The 17514-nt window shown below is 39.9% G+C and overlaps 5 protein-coding genes and 3 non-coding genes across 10 annotated transcripts in view; 2 read left to right on the top strand and 6 right to left on the bottom strand.

The window, feature by feature from the left end:
• The window catches only part of chmp5a (charged multivesicular body protein 5a), a 4717-nt gene extending 3426 nt beyond the window's left edge, over positions 1 to 1291 (top strand). The window contains exon 8 of the mRNA XM_044221118.1: positions 819 to 1291. Coding sequence (XP_044077053.1) covers positions 819 to 869 — 51 coding nt within the window. The 3' untranslated portion in view covers positions 870 to 1291. The remainder of the gene's footprint in view (positions 1 to 818) is intronic.
• Positions 1292 to 2590: 1299 nt separating this feature from the next.
• Positions 2591 to 2682, bottom strand: trnar-ucu. The gene is given in 2 exon segments: positions 2591 to 2626; positions 2646 to 2682. It is a non-coding gene; the product is annotated as a tRNA-Arg (tRNA).
• A 596-nt stretch (positions 2683 to 3278) lies between these two features.
• LOC122887655 (trichohyalin-like) lies at positions 3279 to 4595 on the bottom strand. The gene is made up of 2 exons (XM_044221117.1): positions 3821 to 4595; positions 3279 to 3584 (listed from the first exon to the last, which is right to left on the bottom strand). The coding sequence occupies exons 1-2, from the start codon at positions 4464 to 4466 to the stop codon at positions 3331 to 3333; spliced, it is 900 nt and encodes a 299-aa protein (XP_044077052.1). The 5' UTR covers positions 4467 to 4595; the 3' UTR covers positions 3279 to 3330.
• A 1950-nt stretch (positions 4596 to 6545) lies between these two features.
• On the bottom strand, positions 6546 to 6637 carry trnar-ucu. The gene is given in 2 exon segments: positions 6546 to 6581; positions 6601 to 6637. It is a non-coding gene; the product is annotated as a tRNA-Arg (tRNA).
• A 706-nt stretch (positions 6638 to 7343) lies between these two features.
• Positions 7344 to 8556, bottom strand: LOC122886678 (trichohyalin-like). The gene is made up of 2 exons (XM_044219158.1): positions 7778 to 8556; positions 7344 to 7540 (listed from the first exon to the last, which is right to left on the bottom strand). Exons 1-2 carry the CDS (start codon positions 8421 to 8423, stop codon positions 7344 to 7346), a joined length of 843 nt encoding a protein of 280 aa, XP_044075093.1. The 5' UTR covers positions 8424 to 8556.
• Positions 8557 to 9294: 738 nt separating this feature from the next.
• Positions 9295 to 9386, bottom strand: trnar-ucu. The gene is given in 2 exon segments: positions 9295 to 9330; positions 9350 to 9386. It is a non-coding gene; the product is annotated as a tRNA-Arg (tRNA).
• Positions 9387 to 9655: 269 nt separating this feature from the next.
• Positions 9656 to 12784, top strand: bag1 (BCL2 associated athanogene 1). 2 transcript variants are annotated; one of them, XM_044221112.1, is made up of 7 exons: positions 9656 to 9792; positions 10412 to 10540; positions 10642 to 10724; positions 10802 to 10915; positions 11011 to 11118; positions 11216 to 11278; positions 11373 to 12784. In XM_044221112.1, exons 1-7 carry the CDS (start codon positions 9756 to 9758, stop codon positions 11460 to 11462), a joined length of 624 nt encoding a protein of 207 aa, XP_044077047.1. In that variant the 5' UTR covers positions 9656 to 9755; the 3' UTR covers positions 11463 to 12784. The 2 variants fall into 2 exon arrangements, with proteins under 2 accessions (XP_044077047.1, XP_044077048.1); XM_044221113.1 differs by having other exon boundaries at positions 9721 to 9792; positions 11011 to 11137; positions 11373 to 11545.
• A 118-nt stretch (positions 12785 to 12902) lies between these two features.
• On the bottom strand, positions 12903 to 16410 carry myl12.2 (myosin, light chain 12, genome duplicate 2). Of its 2 annotated transcripts, none has more exons than XM_044221114.1 (4): positions 16255 to 16410; positions 14500 to 14709; positions 14037 to 14198; positions 12903 to 13377 (listed from the first exon to the last, which is right to left on the bottom strand). In XM_044221114.1, the coding sequence occupies exons 2-4, from the start codon at positions 14681 to 14683 to the stop codon at positions 13205 to 13207; spliced, it is 519 nt and encodes a 172-aa protein (XP_044077049.1). In that variant the 5' UTR covers positions 14684 to 14709; positions 16255 to 16410; the 3' UTR covers positions 12903 to 13204. The 2 variants fall into 2 exon arrangements, with proteins under 2 accessions (XP_044077049.1, XP_044077050.1); XM_044221115.1 differs by lacking the exon at positions 16255 to 16410 and adding an exon at positions 15041 to 15065.
• Positions 16411 to 17514: the final 1104 nt, after the last annotated feature.

Raw genomic sequence — 17514 nt, 5'->3', positions numbered from 1 at the left:
TGCCTACATATTTTTCAAACCATACCATAGTTTTTTAGGTTTTCTCCACCTTCCAGGCAGCCACTTGTTTCATTTCATTTCATTATTATCTGACAGTAAACAGACAGAATCTTGTGATCGGTAGTCCAGCAGTGATAACCCCTTTCATCATCATGTGGTCGTCCTTTATTTTTACATTTTTTACATCCCCTGAAAACACATCCAGGGTCATGCATTCATGCGATGTTGGGAAGCTCCAACATCTTGGATTTAAAAGTAACAAGTTCACATGATCCTTTTCATGATGTCTGTGGATGCTTATTGGTTTTCACTGGGCATTTTGCAAGTCAGTGCGATGCTGCAGCTGCTTCTAAAGGCAGAGTCGTCACTCTAGACATAGAGTACAAATACTGAATTCAGGATTTGGGAATCTGTGTTAAGAAAACTTAGTCTTCTGATGTCAGGACCTCTTGAATGAATCTATTGTCAACCTGCTCTTTTAGCTGCATTTCCATGTAACAATACAGTAACTCTGAAAAAGGGGCAACATGCTGTTGACTGTGATTGGTTACCGGTCTCAAACTAATGTATTTATTATACCCTTACCAATGCCATTAATACTGGCACCAATGTAAAGTAAATGTTTCTAGTAGTAAAGGAGATAAAATGTGTGAAACTATTGGTGTGGTCTTTTAAGCTGTTTACAAGCAGCTCTGATACCCTCTGACTGAATCCACACTGTTTAACATGAACCGACTGAAAGAATAGTAACACTTGAAATGCGAGTGTGTGTTTAGAGGTCTGTTTGTGTTTTCTGATCATCCTTCTTTTGCTTTCAGGATGGTGTTTTGGTGGATGAGTTTGGCCTGCCACAGATTCCTGCCACATAAACAAGGAATGGATTAAAGCAACTGCACTTCAACTGAAAACACTTTTATATGTAGAGTAACATTTATACATGCAAAACCATTTGACCTGAGAACACTACAATATTTTGAAGCTGTCCTGGTGTTGGGTTGTGTATTGTTACCACTACCGTGCTAGCATGTGGCCTTGTAACATACTGAACCTTTTTTAAACACACTATTCCCCTTTTGTCCTCTTGTCTAATATTTGTCAGTTCCGTTCATCACCAGTATTACCTAGTAATAATTTATTTTTATTTCTTTAATTTTTATTCTAGTTTTGTGTGTTGTTTAGTCATTACCATTTTGTTTTGAGTTCTCACAAGTGGAGATGATTCCCACTGAGCCTGTTCAAATGTCTGCAGGTTATTTGAAACATGCAAAATAAATAATGTGTTTTAATTTAACCTTGAATTATTGATTTATTGATTACTGTCTCAAAGATGGTGAATCCTGTAAACATACCTGCTAAACATCAGCATGTTAACATTGTCACTGTGAGCATGTTAGCCTGCTGACATTAGCAGCTAGCATGGCTGTAGACTCTTGTCTTGTTTACTTTTTGAATTCACCGCACAATGCCAAAATGAAATGTGTGACGTGAGTATCACTTCAATTTAAGCACATCTTAAGCACTACTTGTCAGCACTTCAGCCACATGTTTTTAGCACTGCTAGCAGCATGGTGCTGTAGGGATGGCGATGTTGGTCTGTTAGTCTGTCTGTTATTATAATTATAAATACATTGAAATTAAATAAAATGAAATAAGTGCACACAAAAATAGTAGTATTTACACAAACACAAAAGCATCAGCTAAATCATGCAGTCTTTTCAGTGTCATCCTACAAAGCTAGGGAGGCGTATTCTTGGCCTTTTCCCAACCCGCCACCACCATTTAAAAGCTTAATAATACTTCACCTAAATCCCTAAAAGCTGTTTTAAACCATCTCCTTACTGCCAGGAACAAAAATCTGGAGAAAACATTGAATCCTATGATGATTTATTTATTTGTTGGCCTACAAGTAATCAAGTAAGTTGCTTACGTCAGAGGAACAGATTGGCCACATCTGGCCACGGTATTATTGGTATTTTATAAACCTTTATTTATTCTGGCAAGTTTCACTGAGAGGAAGCCTCTCTTCTGCAGGAAGGCCCTGACGCTACACACATTCACACCTGGACGCTGCCCAGTACAACCACAGTCTGATCTGCTGTCAAATCTGCTGCCAAATTTTTAACTGTGTAAATTTAACCAAATCTTTACAGTGTAAATTCCCCCTGGGTTGCTAAAACCCAAATTGTCAGAAGAAATATGGAAGACATGACCTCAGCGTCCTCAAGGCTAAATGAACGAATCTACGTCTCTGGATACGTCCTTAATATATTTCAACGGAAAACCCTTATATGCAAGTTGCTTACGTCAGAGGAACAGATTGGCCACATCTGGCCACGGTATTATTGGTATTTTATAAAGCTTTATTTATTCTGGCCAGTTTCACTGAGAGGAAGCCTCTCTTCTACAGGAAGGCAGAGTGTGAACGCTACACACACATTCACACCTGGACGCTGCCCAGTACAACTACAGTCTGATCTGCTGTTATCCATAGTCACAAGAACCTTGTTTGAAACGTACAGGGTGTGTTGGCCGATACACAGTTTCAAGGAGAGGAATGAGGTGAAGTCAACAGCCTGTCCTTTTAAAAGTCTGACTCTGGTGGGACTCGAACCCACAACCTTTGAATCACTTCTCAAGTGCTTGACTAGAAGTCCAATGCGCTATCCGTTGCGCCACAGAGCCAGTAGAGCGTCACTACTGTACACAAACAGAAACTGTCTATTATTCCAAGGAAAAGGTCTGACTCTAAAGCTAACTTTGGACGCTTTTGCCGATAGCTATGTGAATTTGGCACCGCAGCTGGGTGGTCAAAACATGAAGGTGAACCCGGTAAACATACCTGCTAAACATCAGCATGTTAGCATTGTCACTGTGAGCATGTTAGCCTGCTGACATTAGCAGCTAGCATGGCTGTAGACTCTTGTCTTGTTTACTTTTTGAATTCACCGCACAATGCCAAAATGAAATGTGTGACGTGAGTATCACTTCAATTTAAGCACATCTTAACCACTACTTGTCAGCACTTCAGCCACATGTTTTTAGCACTGCTAGCAGCATGGTGCTGTAGGGATGGCGATGTTGGTCTGTTAGTCTGTCTGTTATTATAATTATAAATACATTGAAATTAAATAAAATGAAATTGAATGCATCAAATAGTAGTATTTACACAAGCACAAAAGCATCAGCTAAATCACGCAGTCTTTTCAGTGTCATCCTACAAAGCTAGGGAGGCGTATTCAGTACAGTATTTATGTAAGACAGTAATCAGTACAACTTAATGTTTTCACTTCAACACATTTTTATTATGCTAAATAACAAAAACAAAGTAAACTAGAAAATGGATTTCAGGATGCCGTTTCTGTCATTAGCAAATCCTTGAGTGTAACAGTCATTCTGCCGGGAGAATTGGCTCGCAAGGCTCGCCTTGAAGGCAGTCCATTTAGCATATTGCTCCTCTGCTTTGCGCTTGCGCTTCTCATCCTTCCTCGCTCTATGGTCCCGGTACTTATCAACCCAGTGTCCAACTTTCAGTCTCCCCTGCAGCCATTGCAGGGTCTCATTGGATTTGGGTGTTTTTGGTTTTTCTTAAGACGAGAGAAGATAAAAGTTTAGTAAGCAGAAAAGCACAAGTTAAAATATATTGTTATGAAAGAGTGCCCTGGTTTAAAAAGGTTTGGGATTCACTGCTCGAGCTAACAGAAACCAACTAAGTGGTAATAAGCTAATTTTGGTAGCAGCTGTTGAGCGTCCTTGCCTTAGAGGCAAGGGGCGTGTGATTGGGTAAAAAGTGAGGTGGTGGTGATACAAATGTGCTACAAACCTTCAGGCTTGGGGCCTGGTTTTGCAGCAAAGAGGAGATAGGTGGAGCTGTTTGGGTGGAACTTCTCTTTGACAGGCTCACTGTCAGTGCTTTGCTCTCCAACCCAGTTGTTGTGCAGCGTTTTCTTTTTACCCTGCTCCTCGGCCTTCAGGTCAGAGGTCAGGCGCTCTGGGCCGGCTTTGTCTCCCACCTTTGGCTGACGACAGAGCTCAGCCTCCTCTCGCCTCTGCTCTTTTTTCAGGGCACTTAAAGTATACCTGGGCCTTCTGACCAGCTCCTCCTCCACCATCATCACCTTTTCCCACTGAAGCCTCTTCAGTTGGTCTTGTTTTTTTTCCTCCAGGGCCTTTTGTTCATTTGCCCTCGTCTCCTCTCTCTGTTTGGCCTCCTGCCTCATCCTCTCCTCCTGAATTTTTTCTTTCTGTCTCCTCAGACTTTCTGTTGCTTTTTCTTTCTCCTCTCTTTCCCTCTTGCACTTCTCCATGGTCTCCAGAGCAACTCTTTTTCTGCGCTCCATCTCCATTGCTTTCAGCTCTACATGCATTTGTCTTCTGGCCTCCTCCTTTCTCTCCTGTGTGGTCAGTTTCATTTTGCTTCTCACAAGCTCCATTTCAGTAAGGAGGGAACTTTTTTGTCCTTTCATCATCTTTGTTTGTCGATATGCTCTTTCTCTACTCGTGTAGGTTAGTTTGCCCTGATGTTCTCACTTCAGCAGGTTTGTGGTAAATGATGCCACCAGACAGGAGAGTTCTCTGACTTGTGATGAGATGGAATTCTTGTTATGACGTCACAATCAGCGTTCTAAACTGGGAGCGTTCTAACAGAACAGAACGTAGCATTCTGTTTAGCTACTGTGTCAGCACTTCAGCCATGTTTCTAGCACTGCTAGCAGCATGGCGCTGTAGGGATGGCGATGTTGGTCTGTTTGGCGGTGCATTACTTTGGTTCAGACTGAAATATCTCAACAACCATTGAATGGATTGTCATGAAACTTTGTACAGACATTCAAGTTCCCAAGGGGATGAAGCCTACTGACCTAGTTTTCCTCTAGCGCCACCAGCTGGTCAAAGTTTTCACTTACTCAGTGAAATAGCTCAACGTCTACTGGATGGATTGGCACACAATTCAGTACAGACATTCATGGTGTCCAGACGATGAATCTTACTGACTTTGGTAATCCCCTGACTTCTCCTCTAACGCCACCATGAGGTTCACACTTGTGGTTTTGAGTGAAATTTCTTAAAGACTATTGGATTGATTGTCATGAAATTTAGTACACACATTCATGTCTCCCTCAGGATGAATTGTACTAACTTTGGTGTTCCCTTACCTTTTTATCCAGCTCCATCATCAGGTCGACATTTCAGTTTGCCCAATTCTTTGGTTTATGACCAAATACCTATCAGCCTCAGCTGTACTTTGTGTTTAGTGCTAATTAGCAAATGTTAGCATGCTAAATGCTAAACTAAGATTGAGAACATGGGAATCATTACCTGCTGAACATCAGCATGGTAGCATTGTGAGCATATTAGCATGCTGACGTTAGCATTTACCTCAAAGTAAGCCTAAGCACAACCTCAGAGAGTCACTAGTGGCTGTAGAGTGTAGACTCTTAGTCTTGTCTTTCTTTCTTTCCTCCTCCTTTCTTTGCATTTGACGGACACCAAAACTTTAATTTTAAAATAATATAATGGCAGTTAGTAAATAGGTGAGCTCAAAAACGCAGTGACCTCTTTTAAATCTCTTCTTAAAACTCAGTTTTATCTTATGGCTTTTTCTTAATTAATGGTATTTGTTGTAACTATTAAAATGATTTTATCTTGTTTGATATCGTTTGTTTTGGATCTTATTTGCTTTTATTATTTGTTTTTATTGTAAAGCACTTTGTAACTTTGTTTTTGAAAGGTGTTATATACATAAAGTTGTTAAAATACATTAAAAGTAAATCAAATCAAATGAAATCAGTGCGCACAAAAACAGTAGTATTTACACAAACACAAAAGCATCAGCTAAGTCTTTTCAGTGTCATCCTACAAAGCTAGGGAGGCATATTCTTGGCCTTTTCCCAACCCACCACCACCATTTAAAAGCTTAATAATGGCCACGGTATTATTGGTATTTTATAAACCTTTATTTATTCTGGCAAGTTTCACTGAGAGGAAGCCTCTCTTCTGCAGGAAGGCCCTGACGCTACACACATTCACACCTGGACGCTGCCCAGTACAACCACAGTCTGATCTGCTGTCAAATCTGCTGCCAAATTTTTAACTGTGTAAATTTAACCAAATCTTTACAGTGTAAATTCCCCCTGGGTTGCTAAAACCCAAATTGTCAGAAGAAATATGGAAGACATGACCTCAGCGTCCTCAAGGCTAAATGAACGAATCTACGTCTCTGGATACGTCCTTAATATATTTCAACGGAAAACCCTTATATGCAAGTTGCTTACATCAGAGGAACAGAGTGCCCCGCTATTATTGGTATTTTATAAAGCTTTATTTATTCTGGCCAGTTTCACTGAGAGGAAGCCTCTCTTCTACAGGAAGGCAGAGTGTGAACGCTACACACACATTCACACCTGGACGCTGCCCAGTACAACTACAGTCTGATCTGCTGTTATCCATAGTCACAAGAACCTTGTTTGAAACGTACAGGGTGTGTTGGCCGATACACAGTTTCAAGGAGAGGAATGAGGTGAAGTCAACAGTCTGTCCTTTTAAAAGTCCGACTCTGGTGGGACTCGAACCCACAACCTTTGAATCACTTCTCAAGTGCTTGACTAGAAGTCCAATGCGCTATCCGTTGCGCCACAGAGCCAGTAGAGCGCCACTACTGTACACAAACAGAAACTGTCTATTATTCCAAGGAAAAGGTCTGACTCTAAAGCTAACTTTGGACGCTTTTGCCGATAGCTATGTGAATTTGGCACCGCAGCTGGGTGGTCAAAACATGAAGGTGAACCCGGTAAACATACCTGCTAAACATCAGCATGTTAGCATTGTCACTGTGAGCATGTTAGCCTGCTGACATTAGCAGCTAGCATGGCTGTAGACTCTTGTCTTGTTTACTTTTTGAATTCACCGCACAATGCCAAAATGAAATGTGTGACGTGAGTATCACTTCAATTTAAGCACATCTTAACCACTACTTGTCAGCACTTCAGCCACATGTTTTTAGCACTGCTAGCAGCATGGTGCTGTAGGGATGGCGATGTTGGTCTGTTAGTCTGTCTGTTATTATAATTATAAATACATTGAAATTAAATAAAATGAAATTGAATGCATCAAATAGTAGTATTTACACAAGCACAAAAGCATCAGCTAAATCACGCAGTCTTTTCAGTGTCATCCTACAAAGCTAGGGAGGCGTATTCAGTACAGTATTTATGTAAGACAGTAATCAGTACAACTTAATGTTTTCACTTCAACACATTTTTATTATGCTAAATAACAAAAACAAAGTAAACTAGAAAATGGATTTCAGGATGCCGTTTCTGTCATTAGCAAATCCTTGAGTGTAACAGTCATTCTGCCGGGAGAATTGGCTCATAAAGGCTCGCCTTGAAGGCAGTCCATTTAGCATATTGCTCCTCTGCTTTGCGCTTGCGCTTCTCATCCTTCCTCGCTCTATGGTCCCGGTACTTATCAACCCAGTGTCCAACTTTCAGTCTCCCCTGCAGCCATTGCAGGGTCTCATTGGATTTGGGTGTTTTTGGTTTTTCTTAAGACGAGAGAAGATAAAAGTTTAGTAAGCAGAAAAGCACAAGTTAAAATATATTGTTATGAAAGAGTGCCCTGGTTTAAAAAGGTTTGGGATTCACTGCTCGAGCTAACAGAAACCAACTAAGTGGTAATAAGCTAATTTTGGTAGCAGCTGTTGAGCGTCCTTGCCTTAGAGGCAAGGGGGCGTGTGATTGGGTAAAAAGTGAGGTGGTGGTGATACAAATGTGCTACAAACCTTCAGGCTTGGGGCCTGGTTTTGCAGCAAAGAGGAGATAGGTGGAGCTGTTTGGGTGGAACTTCTCTTTGACAGGCTCACTGTCAGTGCTTTGCTCTCCAACCCAGTTGTTGTGCAGCGTTTTCTTTTTACCCTGCTCCTCGGCCTTCAGGTCAGAGGTCAGGCGCTCTGGGCCGGCTTTGTCTCCCACCTTTGGCTGACGACAGAGCTCAGCCTCCTCTCGCCTCTGCTCTTTTTTCAGGGCACTTAAAGTATACCTGGGCCTTCTGACCAGCTCCTCCTCCACCATCATCACCTTTTCCCACTGAAGCCTCTTCAGTTGGTCTTGTTTTTTTTTCTCCAGGGCCTTTTGTTCATTTGCCCTCATCTCCTCTCTCTGTTTGGCCTCCTGCCTCATCCTCTCCTCCTGAATTTTTTCTTTCTGTCTCCTCAGACTTTCTGTTGCTTTTTCTTTCTCCTCTCTTTCCCTCTTGCACTTCTCCATGGTCTCCAGAGCAACTCTTTTTCTGCGCTCCATCTCCATTGCTTTCAGCTCTACATGCATTTGTCTTCTGGCCTCCTCCTTTCTCTCCTGTGTGGTCAGTTTCATTTTGCTTCTCACAAGCTCCATTTCAGTAAGGAGGGAACTTTTTTGTCCTTTCATCATCTTTGTTTGTCGATATGCTCTTTCTCTACTCGTGTAGGTTAGTTTGCCCTGATGTTCTCACTTCAGCAGGTTTGTGGTAAATGATGCCACCAGACAGGAGAGTTCTCTGACTTGTGATGAGATGGAATTCTTGTTATGACGTCACAATCAGCGTTCTAAACTGGGAGCGTTCTAACAGAACAGAACGTAGCATTCTGTTTAGCTACTGTGTCAGCACTTCAGCCATGTTTTTAGCACTGCTAGCAGCATGGCGCTGTAGGGATGGCGATGTTGGTCTGTTCGGCAGTATTTATGTAAGACAGTAATCAGTACAACTTAATGTTTTTACTTCAACACATTTTTATTATGCTAAATAACAAAAACAAAGTAAACTAGAAAATGGATTTCAGGATGCCGACAGAGCTCAGCCTCCTCTCGCCTCTGCTCTCTTTTCAGTGTCATCCTACAAAGCTAGGGAGGCATATTCTTGGCCTTTTCCCAACCCACCACCACCATTTAAAAGCTTAATAATACTTCACCTAAATCCCTAAAAGCTGTTTTAAACCATCTCCTTACTGCCAGGAACAAAAATCTGGTGAGAAAACATTGAATCCTATGATGATTTAGTTATTTGTTGGCCTACAAGTAATCAAATATACACTTTTTGAGTCTAAAATATTGTGGAATCAGCCAATAAAATATCTTTTGTATTTTTAACTGTGGAGTGTAAATTCCCCCTGGGTTGCTAAAATTCCAAATTATCAGAAGAAATATGGAAGACGTGACCTCATTGCCAAATTAACATATCTTTGTCCCTGGGTAAGTCATTTGTCATTGATAACTCTGATGTGTGAACTGCATCACACGCAGTCAGGGTCAAGTTTTAAAAGTCCGACTCTGGTGGGACTCGAACCCACAACCTTTGAATCACTTCACAAGTGCTTGACTAGAAGTCCAATGCGCTATCCATTGCGCCACAGAGCCAGTCAAAACTTTCTGAAACGTTTTATCTTTCTATAGTTTCACTTTTGCGGACAGTTATGTGACCACGGCATCATACTTAGGTGTGCTTAAAACAAGAATGCGGAGAAAAGTCACACTATTTTTTGTTTAACGTGGTAAATGTGCACTTATGTTTAATTACTTTCAGGTTATATTGCTGATATGGTCAGTTGTGTGTGTGCGTATTTAGTTTGTATGTAAGTTACTGTTTCATTATCAAAAGACAAATAAATAAAGTTAAAAAAAATAAACGCTAGTAGAGCTGTTTCCTGTCTGTCCCGGAAGTAGTTAGCAATCAAGTGCAGTTAGCTGTCTGATTTATGTTGTGATTAAAGGACGCTAAAAAGCAAAATGTCAGAGCAGACGATAACAGTGACAGTTGCATACGGTAATAAGATTTTGCATGATGTTACACGATTATTACCAGATGATAGACAGGCATAAAAAATGTTTACTAAGCATCGACCATCGCTCAAGGTGCTAGGTCTAGGAAATGTAAGCTAATGTTAGCTAATGTTAGCTATAGCTAGCTCTTTACCGTGTACCGGTAACCCAGTTAGTAGCTAGCTCATAGTTCAGTTGAATTTACTTTATGCTTAAAAATACAGTTTAAAATCCTGAATTAAGTATTGCCCTCGAATGAATATATTACAGTAAGATATCATTTATAACTGTCTTTTTTTGTAAACTGAATGACTGAATATTTATTTTACAGCGGCAGGTTCAATCTCTATTTGTAATTGGCCTCGTTCTAAGACATACTTTTGCTTTAAATTAAATATAATTCAATGTGGGATTATTGTGGAGGAATACATTTTTTTGGTTATAATATTGTTCTATTGGGCAAGAAAAATCCCCAAACTCCAAAACTTACTGTTTCACAAACTAAATACAATTTTAGATTACTTCTTGAATATATTTAAATGTGTATCTGTTTGACTAAAATATAATTAGACATTACTGTAAGGTTTCAGAGTTGCAGCTATAATATTTTTCTCCCACTCCAGGATCTACTAAGCACAGCATCACATTAACTGGCCAGGAGGATGGCAAGGGCCCCACTGTCAAAGACCTGTCAGATGCTCTCAATCAAGCTACTGGAGTTCCACAAACCTCACAGAAACTCATCTTTAAAGGTAGACCGTAGGGCTCTCTTTTCTTTCACAGCCAAGTGAGCTTGAATATCGTATTACATATATCCAGCTCTAACCTTGCCTTATCCATCCTGTTATTCCAGGGAAATCGCTTAAGGACGTGGAGGAGAGTCTGTCCAGCTATGGAATAAAAGAAGGCTGCAAACTCATGTTGATTGGAAAGCGGGTAAGGCCTTTACATGTGTGATGTATCTGATGTGTGACTGTATATGTAATCAAATACTGACAATAATCTACAAACAGAACAGTCCCGAGGAAGAAGCTGAACTGAAGAAGCTGAAAGACATTGAGAAATCTGTGGAACAGACGGCTAAAAAGCTGGAGAAGGTAGACGGGGAGTTGACTGGACTCAAGAATGTAAGCAATCAATTATGGTTTTTAAGATTTTTTTCCTGCATTGGTCTGCTCTGTTCGCCACTATATTTGTATTTGAATTTCTTTTGTCCCTACAGGGCTTCCTGGCCAAAGATCTCCAGGCAGAGGCGTTGGGTAAACTAGACCACAGAGTGAAAATAGCAGCTGAACAGTTCATGAAGATCCTGGAGCAGATCGATGCCTTGGTGAACTATTTTGATTCAGGTGTTTATTTTCATGAGCGTGTATTTTGTTTTCATATGTCACATATAACAAACCCTGAACTGTCTCTTCTTTTAACAGACTCTCCCAGACAATTTCAATGACTGCAGAATGAAGAAAAAGGGACTTGTAAAAACAGTGCAGGTAAACCCTTTTTGAGTGTCACCAACATGCTTTCATTGAAAATCACTGAGAATACTGACCAATAATATTAAGTGTAATTATTTTCTGTCAATAGGATTTCCTGGCCCAGTGTGACAAGATCGAGGCTTGTATATCAGACCACCTATCAAAGATCCAGTCGAAAAATCTTGCCCTGGCGGACTAGAGCTACAAAGTCTCCCATATCATGTGATATACATTGCTCTGTGAGCAACTGCAAAGTGTACAGACGGTTTCAAGTGTGGAGCAGCTCCTTGTCTATTTATTGTTGGTGTGATGTGTATGAGAGAGCCCTCATCACAGAGAACCCTGTGAACAGAAGGAGGCTGGTTATCGGCGCTGATGCATGACAAATATGGGATACGTTCTCTGGGTTAAAGACAGATATGAAGTGCTCCTTGAGATATTGTAACCACAGTCACTCTGTGAAAGGATCAGAGGTGCTTTGAATTGTGGCAAATTATGTAGATCCCCTTATAGCATCCAAAACTAGTGCTGAATAGAACTGCCGCGGCCAAATGTTTATCAAATTGTCCATGATGTTGTCAGGAAACTGTTACTAAAATTCACCAGTTTTCATCACCTGGTATCACACAAGCTGTACAATAACATAGAGAAAACATGTAATTCTCATTGTAATGTGCCAACTGGAGTGTTCCATATCTCAGTTGGTACACACATGGCCAAAAGTATGTGGACACCCAAACATTAATAAGCACTAATCTATGCGATGCTAACAGCATCCACTCATCAGGGAAGGCTTTTCGAACCTGGTTGCAGGGGTCATCACTAAGCTCAGGCACTGATGTTGGGCGATAAGGCTCACAGTCGGTGTTACAATTTATCCCAAAGGTGTTTGATGGGGTTTAGGTCATGGCTTCGTGCAGGCCAGTCAAGTTCATCACCAAACTAGAAAAACCATTTCTTCAAGGACCTTGATTTGTGCACAGGAGTATTTTTATGTTGTAACAGGAAAGGGTCCTCCAGGGTCCTGATTCTGATCATCTGGTGACACAGTTATTGTATGGCAATGGACTAAGGGGCCAACCCCAAACTGGTGCTGAATACGTTAGTTGACTGAAAGTCATGTCATTGTCATGTAAAAATGCGAAACATTCTCTTGATTCCAGCTTCTCACTTGCCGCTTTTCTTCACCATGTGATAGGAAATTGAATATTTTGGGGTTTTAGACACAATCAATTTGACGTCATCAGGAAAATGTTATAATGACAGCCCTAGTCCACACCACTAAAAATAACCCAAGAAGTACACAATGCTGTCCACATACTTTTGGCCATGTAGTGTATTATTCTTCACTGAGTCAGCACCAAGCCAGCATCCTTTTGTTAAATCCAGCGACTGATCCCATGTAATCATGTATCTTTGAAATGAGTGTGAACTGTGGAATTGGTATTGCTTTAAACCATCACTAAGATGGCACATATCTATTTTGCTCTGTTTTAAAATAAAACCTTTTTGAAAAATGAATAGAGCATCAGTGATTCATCTCCGAACACAATTTAATCTCGAAACTTTAATTTCCTAAAAAAAAAAAAACACTGAACAACAATGATGAAGTAAAACCAAACCAGTCACAACAACACACTCCTTGTTTTAGTTTATTTCCAGCTTTATCCACGAGGGTCATTTCATACATCTTTACTAACTTAAACAGATCCTTTAGTGGTGTTTTCACAGATGTGCAAATGAGCTTTGAGAGTAGGGTTGAGCTGGAGGGGGGTCCAGAGGTATGGTCCAACAAGCAGCTTAAACAAATGACCTTCAGTGAGCTATACCACAGTGAAGCTTGTCATGAGCCGAATAACAGTATATAGCTGTTCTAAGTGGAAACCCATTAAAGATGCACACGATTTACAGAATAAACCTTGTCCAGGGCAGCTTCTGTCACTAATCATCTTTGTCCTTTGCACCGTGCTTTAGTATGCGTGTGAATGCTACATAGTTGAAGTTGCCTTTCTTGTCAATGGGCGCCTCTCGGAAGAGCTCGTCCACTTCTTCATCTGTAAACCTGTCACCCATCGTAGTGAGCAGCTCCCGCAGGTACTCCTCCTGGATCATACCTGTGGGAGAAGACATTTTTAATTCCAATATAAAAAAGGGAGGTAAATGACCATTATGCATACCAGGTTGCTGCTTTTATCTTTAAAACAAGCACACCAAATTAACTTAAATTAGTCGATTCATCTTTTAGTTGATTAACAGAAAATTGATCGCCAACAATTTAAGTGAAGAAAAAAATGTCAGTTTGCTGGTTACAATTTCTCAAATATAAGAATTGGCTGACTTTGTGTTATATATATATATATCATTGTGATTGACAAAAGTTTTCTTTCTCTGCTGTCACCTTGTGATGAGCATTTTCACTATTTTCTTTTTTGTTTATATCAAATATTAAAATATAAACAGGAATAGAAGTATTTCTTTAAACATTTTCTATCTTTTAACACCAATTACCCATCTACACCCACCCACCTGTATACCTGTACAAGTACATAAATAACAAATAAATAGACATTGTCAGATTAAACAATAATGAAAATAGCTAATTGCAACTTTAATTAATTTCCACTTTGGTTGCCTTTGAGGATTCAACTGTTTTGATCAAAAATACTTTCAATAAAACAAAAACATGTCCTGACAGCGTTGGGTCTGGAAACATTGAGAAATTGCATCATGACATACAGTGCTCATTCAAAATGTATAGAAAACATCAACTCACCTGTGCCCTCCTCGTCAAAGCAGGCAAAAGCATTACGGATCACATCCTCAGGATCTGTGCCGTTCAGCTTCTCTCCGAACATGGTCAGAAACATGGTAAAGTTGATAGGGCCTGGGGCTTCGTTCATCATTGTCTCCAGGTACTCGTCTGTGGGGTTCTTACCTGGGAAATGGTCAGAGTAATGAGGATTTATGACATTCACACTCATCCACTACCCATGCTGAGAGCATGTTGGCTTTACAAAAACAGCTGTTAATTTATTTTTCTACCTAGCTTTAATTTCTTCATCTCTAATCTTTGTTAACTTACTCAAAGTAACATTTGTTATTTGAACAAACTGCATGTAGTACAGTTTTGAAAACAGGACGTTTACTTCTAATAAATTATTTTACCAAAGGAAAAAAATACAAACATTTTTCACATCGCTGTCTAAACGTGTGTGTAAATATATTGTTAAGTTTACCTAATGAGGCCAGCATGTCATGAAGGTCTTCTTTGTCAATAAAACCATCCCTGTTTTGGTCGATCATGTTGAAGGCCTCCTTGAACTCCTGAATTTGAGACTGGTCAAACATAGCAAACACATTGGAGGTGGCACGCTGAGGACGCTTCTTGGTGTTCTTTCCCTTGGCCCGTTTGCTCGACATGTTGACGGTTGGTAGGTCCCCCCCTCCTGTAATACAGATGATATGAAGGCTGTCAACTAGAGCTTGACGATATGATGGCAAATCTATAATCACTATCATCAGATTTATCTTGGTAACAATAAATGTTAGGACGATATATGTATATGATCTTTCTTACGCTGTCTGATTTGTTTCTGTGTGTTAATTCTTGTCCAAGTAACTTGGTTCTTTGAACGCAGTTACATAATTGATTTATTAATCTTAGATGAAGTTGTTTTAAGTAACAGTGAGCTTTTGTTTTGAAATACAAAAAGGCAACAACAGTGGACAGCAGAAACAAACAAATTTCCAGCAAACTGAGTTCAGTAATTAATTTACCTATAATTTCTGAAAGTGACTCGAATTCTCTGGCACCAGCTCCTGATAGGTTTTAAGTCAGCTTCAATCAAGGCAAGGCAAGGTTTATTTATTATTTATATAGCACAATTCAAACACAGAGGCAATTCAAAGTGCTTTACATAGGCAAAGAAAAGCATTAGGCCGACATGTAGGTAACAATGGTGACAGAGCGTTTGCCATCAGGGCCCCCAGACTTTGGAACAACCTAACAGAGGAGATTAGGATGGCTAAGTCTCTCTCTTCATTTAAGTCTATTCTTGAAATGCACTTTTATAGTCTTGCCTTCCTATGATCCTCTATCTTACCTTCCCATACCATTTGTCTTGTTGTTTTATGTTTATTGTTATGTTTTATTACTCTGTTTTATGTTTATTGCTTAATCTATGGATGGTGCTATTTTTATTAGTGTTTTTATGTTTAACGCTTTCATGATTCCTGTTGTTTGTTGTTTTTAAGCCTGCAAAGCACCTTGTAAACCTTGTTTTGGAAATGTGCTATAATAAATAAAGCTTATTATTATTATTATTATTATTATTATTATTATTATTATTGTTATGTAAAAACAATGAGCAACAAAAACTATCAAGCCAACTCAAGTTATCCACGTACGAAGAACAGGGTCCAGTTTAGAGATGTGGACCTCTGGACTCTTTGATTGATTGCTTGAATTGAACAATGGTTGGCTGTCAACCATTGCAATAGCTATATGAGATTTAGTTATATGATTTAGTTATATTCTTATCGATAACTGCGAGGAGAGTAAATTTAACTTGGTGAGAACCACAATGTTTGCAATTCGATAAAATGAGTTTACTGTCCAGCATACTGTCTACTGTCATGTGGTTTACACACAATATGATGATTGCGTTAGCCTGCTACACTTTAGCTGACAACAATAAATGGAACAAACTCAAGTGACCATAAAATAGTTATTGATGTGAGAAACATACGTTTGGGTTGTAACTTTTTTTCCCAGACATCCCAGGTAGCGTTAACTAAACATTTCATTTATTAGCTAGCATTACTTAGCTAGCCCAGTGTTGACCTAGCATAAATAACTGACTGACCAAACTAGCTTTAGCGCGCTAACCGATATCAATACACAGGACAAAACATTAACTTTATGTGGCCTTAATGTGCAGATTTCAGAGGCAAACCCCCGCCCCAGCAAATTCAATCATTAAATCACCCACCTTTGAGAATTCAAGCGTTATTGCCAAATGTCTGTGCACACCGCTGCCACAGCATCCACAGGGATGATGAAGAGGAACCATCAAAGGTTCATTTCCTCTTTCCCAAACTGACCAATCACAGCCGAGCTGGAAGGAGCCAACAGCCTGGAATGTTCCATGTTGTCCTCATGTCTTCCTGCTTGTTTACATTGGACCAGGTGAGTTGGTTAAATAGTAATGAGTGGGGATACTGAAAAGATGTGTAGGATTTTTACACACACACACACACATCAGTTAATCTCTTATTTTGATGATGTATTTATATTTGTCCAAATGCTGTAGTTCACTTGCCGCACCACCAGGTCGCAGCAACTACTAACAAAATGGTGTAAATTGCCCAAAGTATCACTCCAAAGTTTATTCTGTTGCGATTCTCTGTTAGTGATGGGAATTACGGCTCTTTGAAGGGAGCCGGATCTTTCGGCTCTGTTCCTTTCAGAGAGCCGGCTCTTTCGGCTCCCTCTTTATTTAGTACCACTTCTGCTGGTCTTACTTTCTTATTTGTTGCAAGACATAAATATACAAGATTCTTCATCTGTAATACGTTGAAATATTCTGTCATATTAATGGTTAAAAAGTGGGATATATCAAGAATAACTATCCTACACCCTACTAATGAAATAGTATGGTTAATAAATAATTACATTACTCTATACAAACACATACAGTATATTTCAATTTAATTACCATGATATAATATGAAACAAAAATATTTCTGCTCTAATCGGCTCTCAGACGGGAGCCGGCTCGTTCGCGACGAACACATCACTATTTTCTATCCCAATGCATGTACTAATTGGTCTACACCACACTTGAGTGGTGTAGACCAATTAGTACATGCTTTTGCACAACGGAATGACTGCATATTGGTCACCAACAAGTTGGGAAACTGAACTGCAGGTTTAGAGAAACTGAGACATTTAAAACGCTGAGGTCACATTTTGGTGCAGCCCTGCCTTTAGAGTTGGCCGTGTTAAGATACGGAAGTTTGGCAGAGTTTCTGCTCAGGCTTTTGCCCGTCGTCTAGACGATAGCAGTTTGTTTGAAGACTTGGGAACAATTCTTGTCATCCCATTCAACAGGCAGCAGTCACTGAAGTACTGCAGCTCTTATTCTATCAACTTCTACTAATCCATTAGACCAACGAATAACACACCAGAAAGTCCCACATTTCCCCCCTTAAGTACTGTACACAGCGGAGGGCCAGGCCTAGCAGAGGCT

The sequence above is a fragment of the Siniperca chuatsi genome, linkage group LG13 (genome assembly GCF_020085105.1).
Source record: "Siniperca chuatsi isolate FFG_IHB_CAS linkage group LG13, ASM2008510v1, whole genome shotgun sequence".
NCBI lineage: Eukaryota > Metazoa > Chordata > Actinopteri > Centrarchiformes > Sinipercidae > Siniperca > Siniperca chuatsi.
Note: the sequence above shows the minus strand (reverse complement) of the source record. Positions and strands in the feature narration are given on the sequence as shown.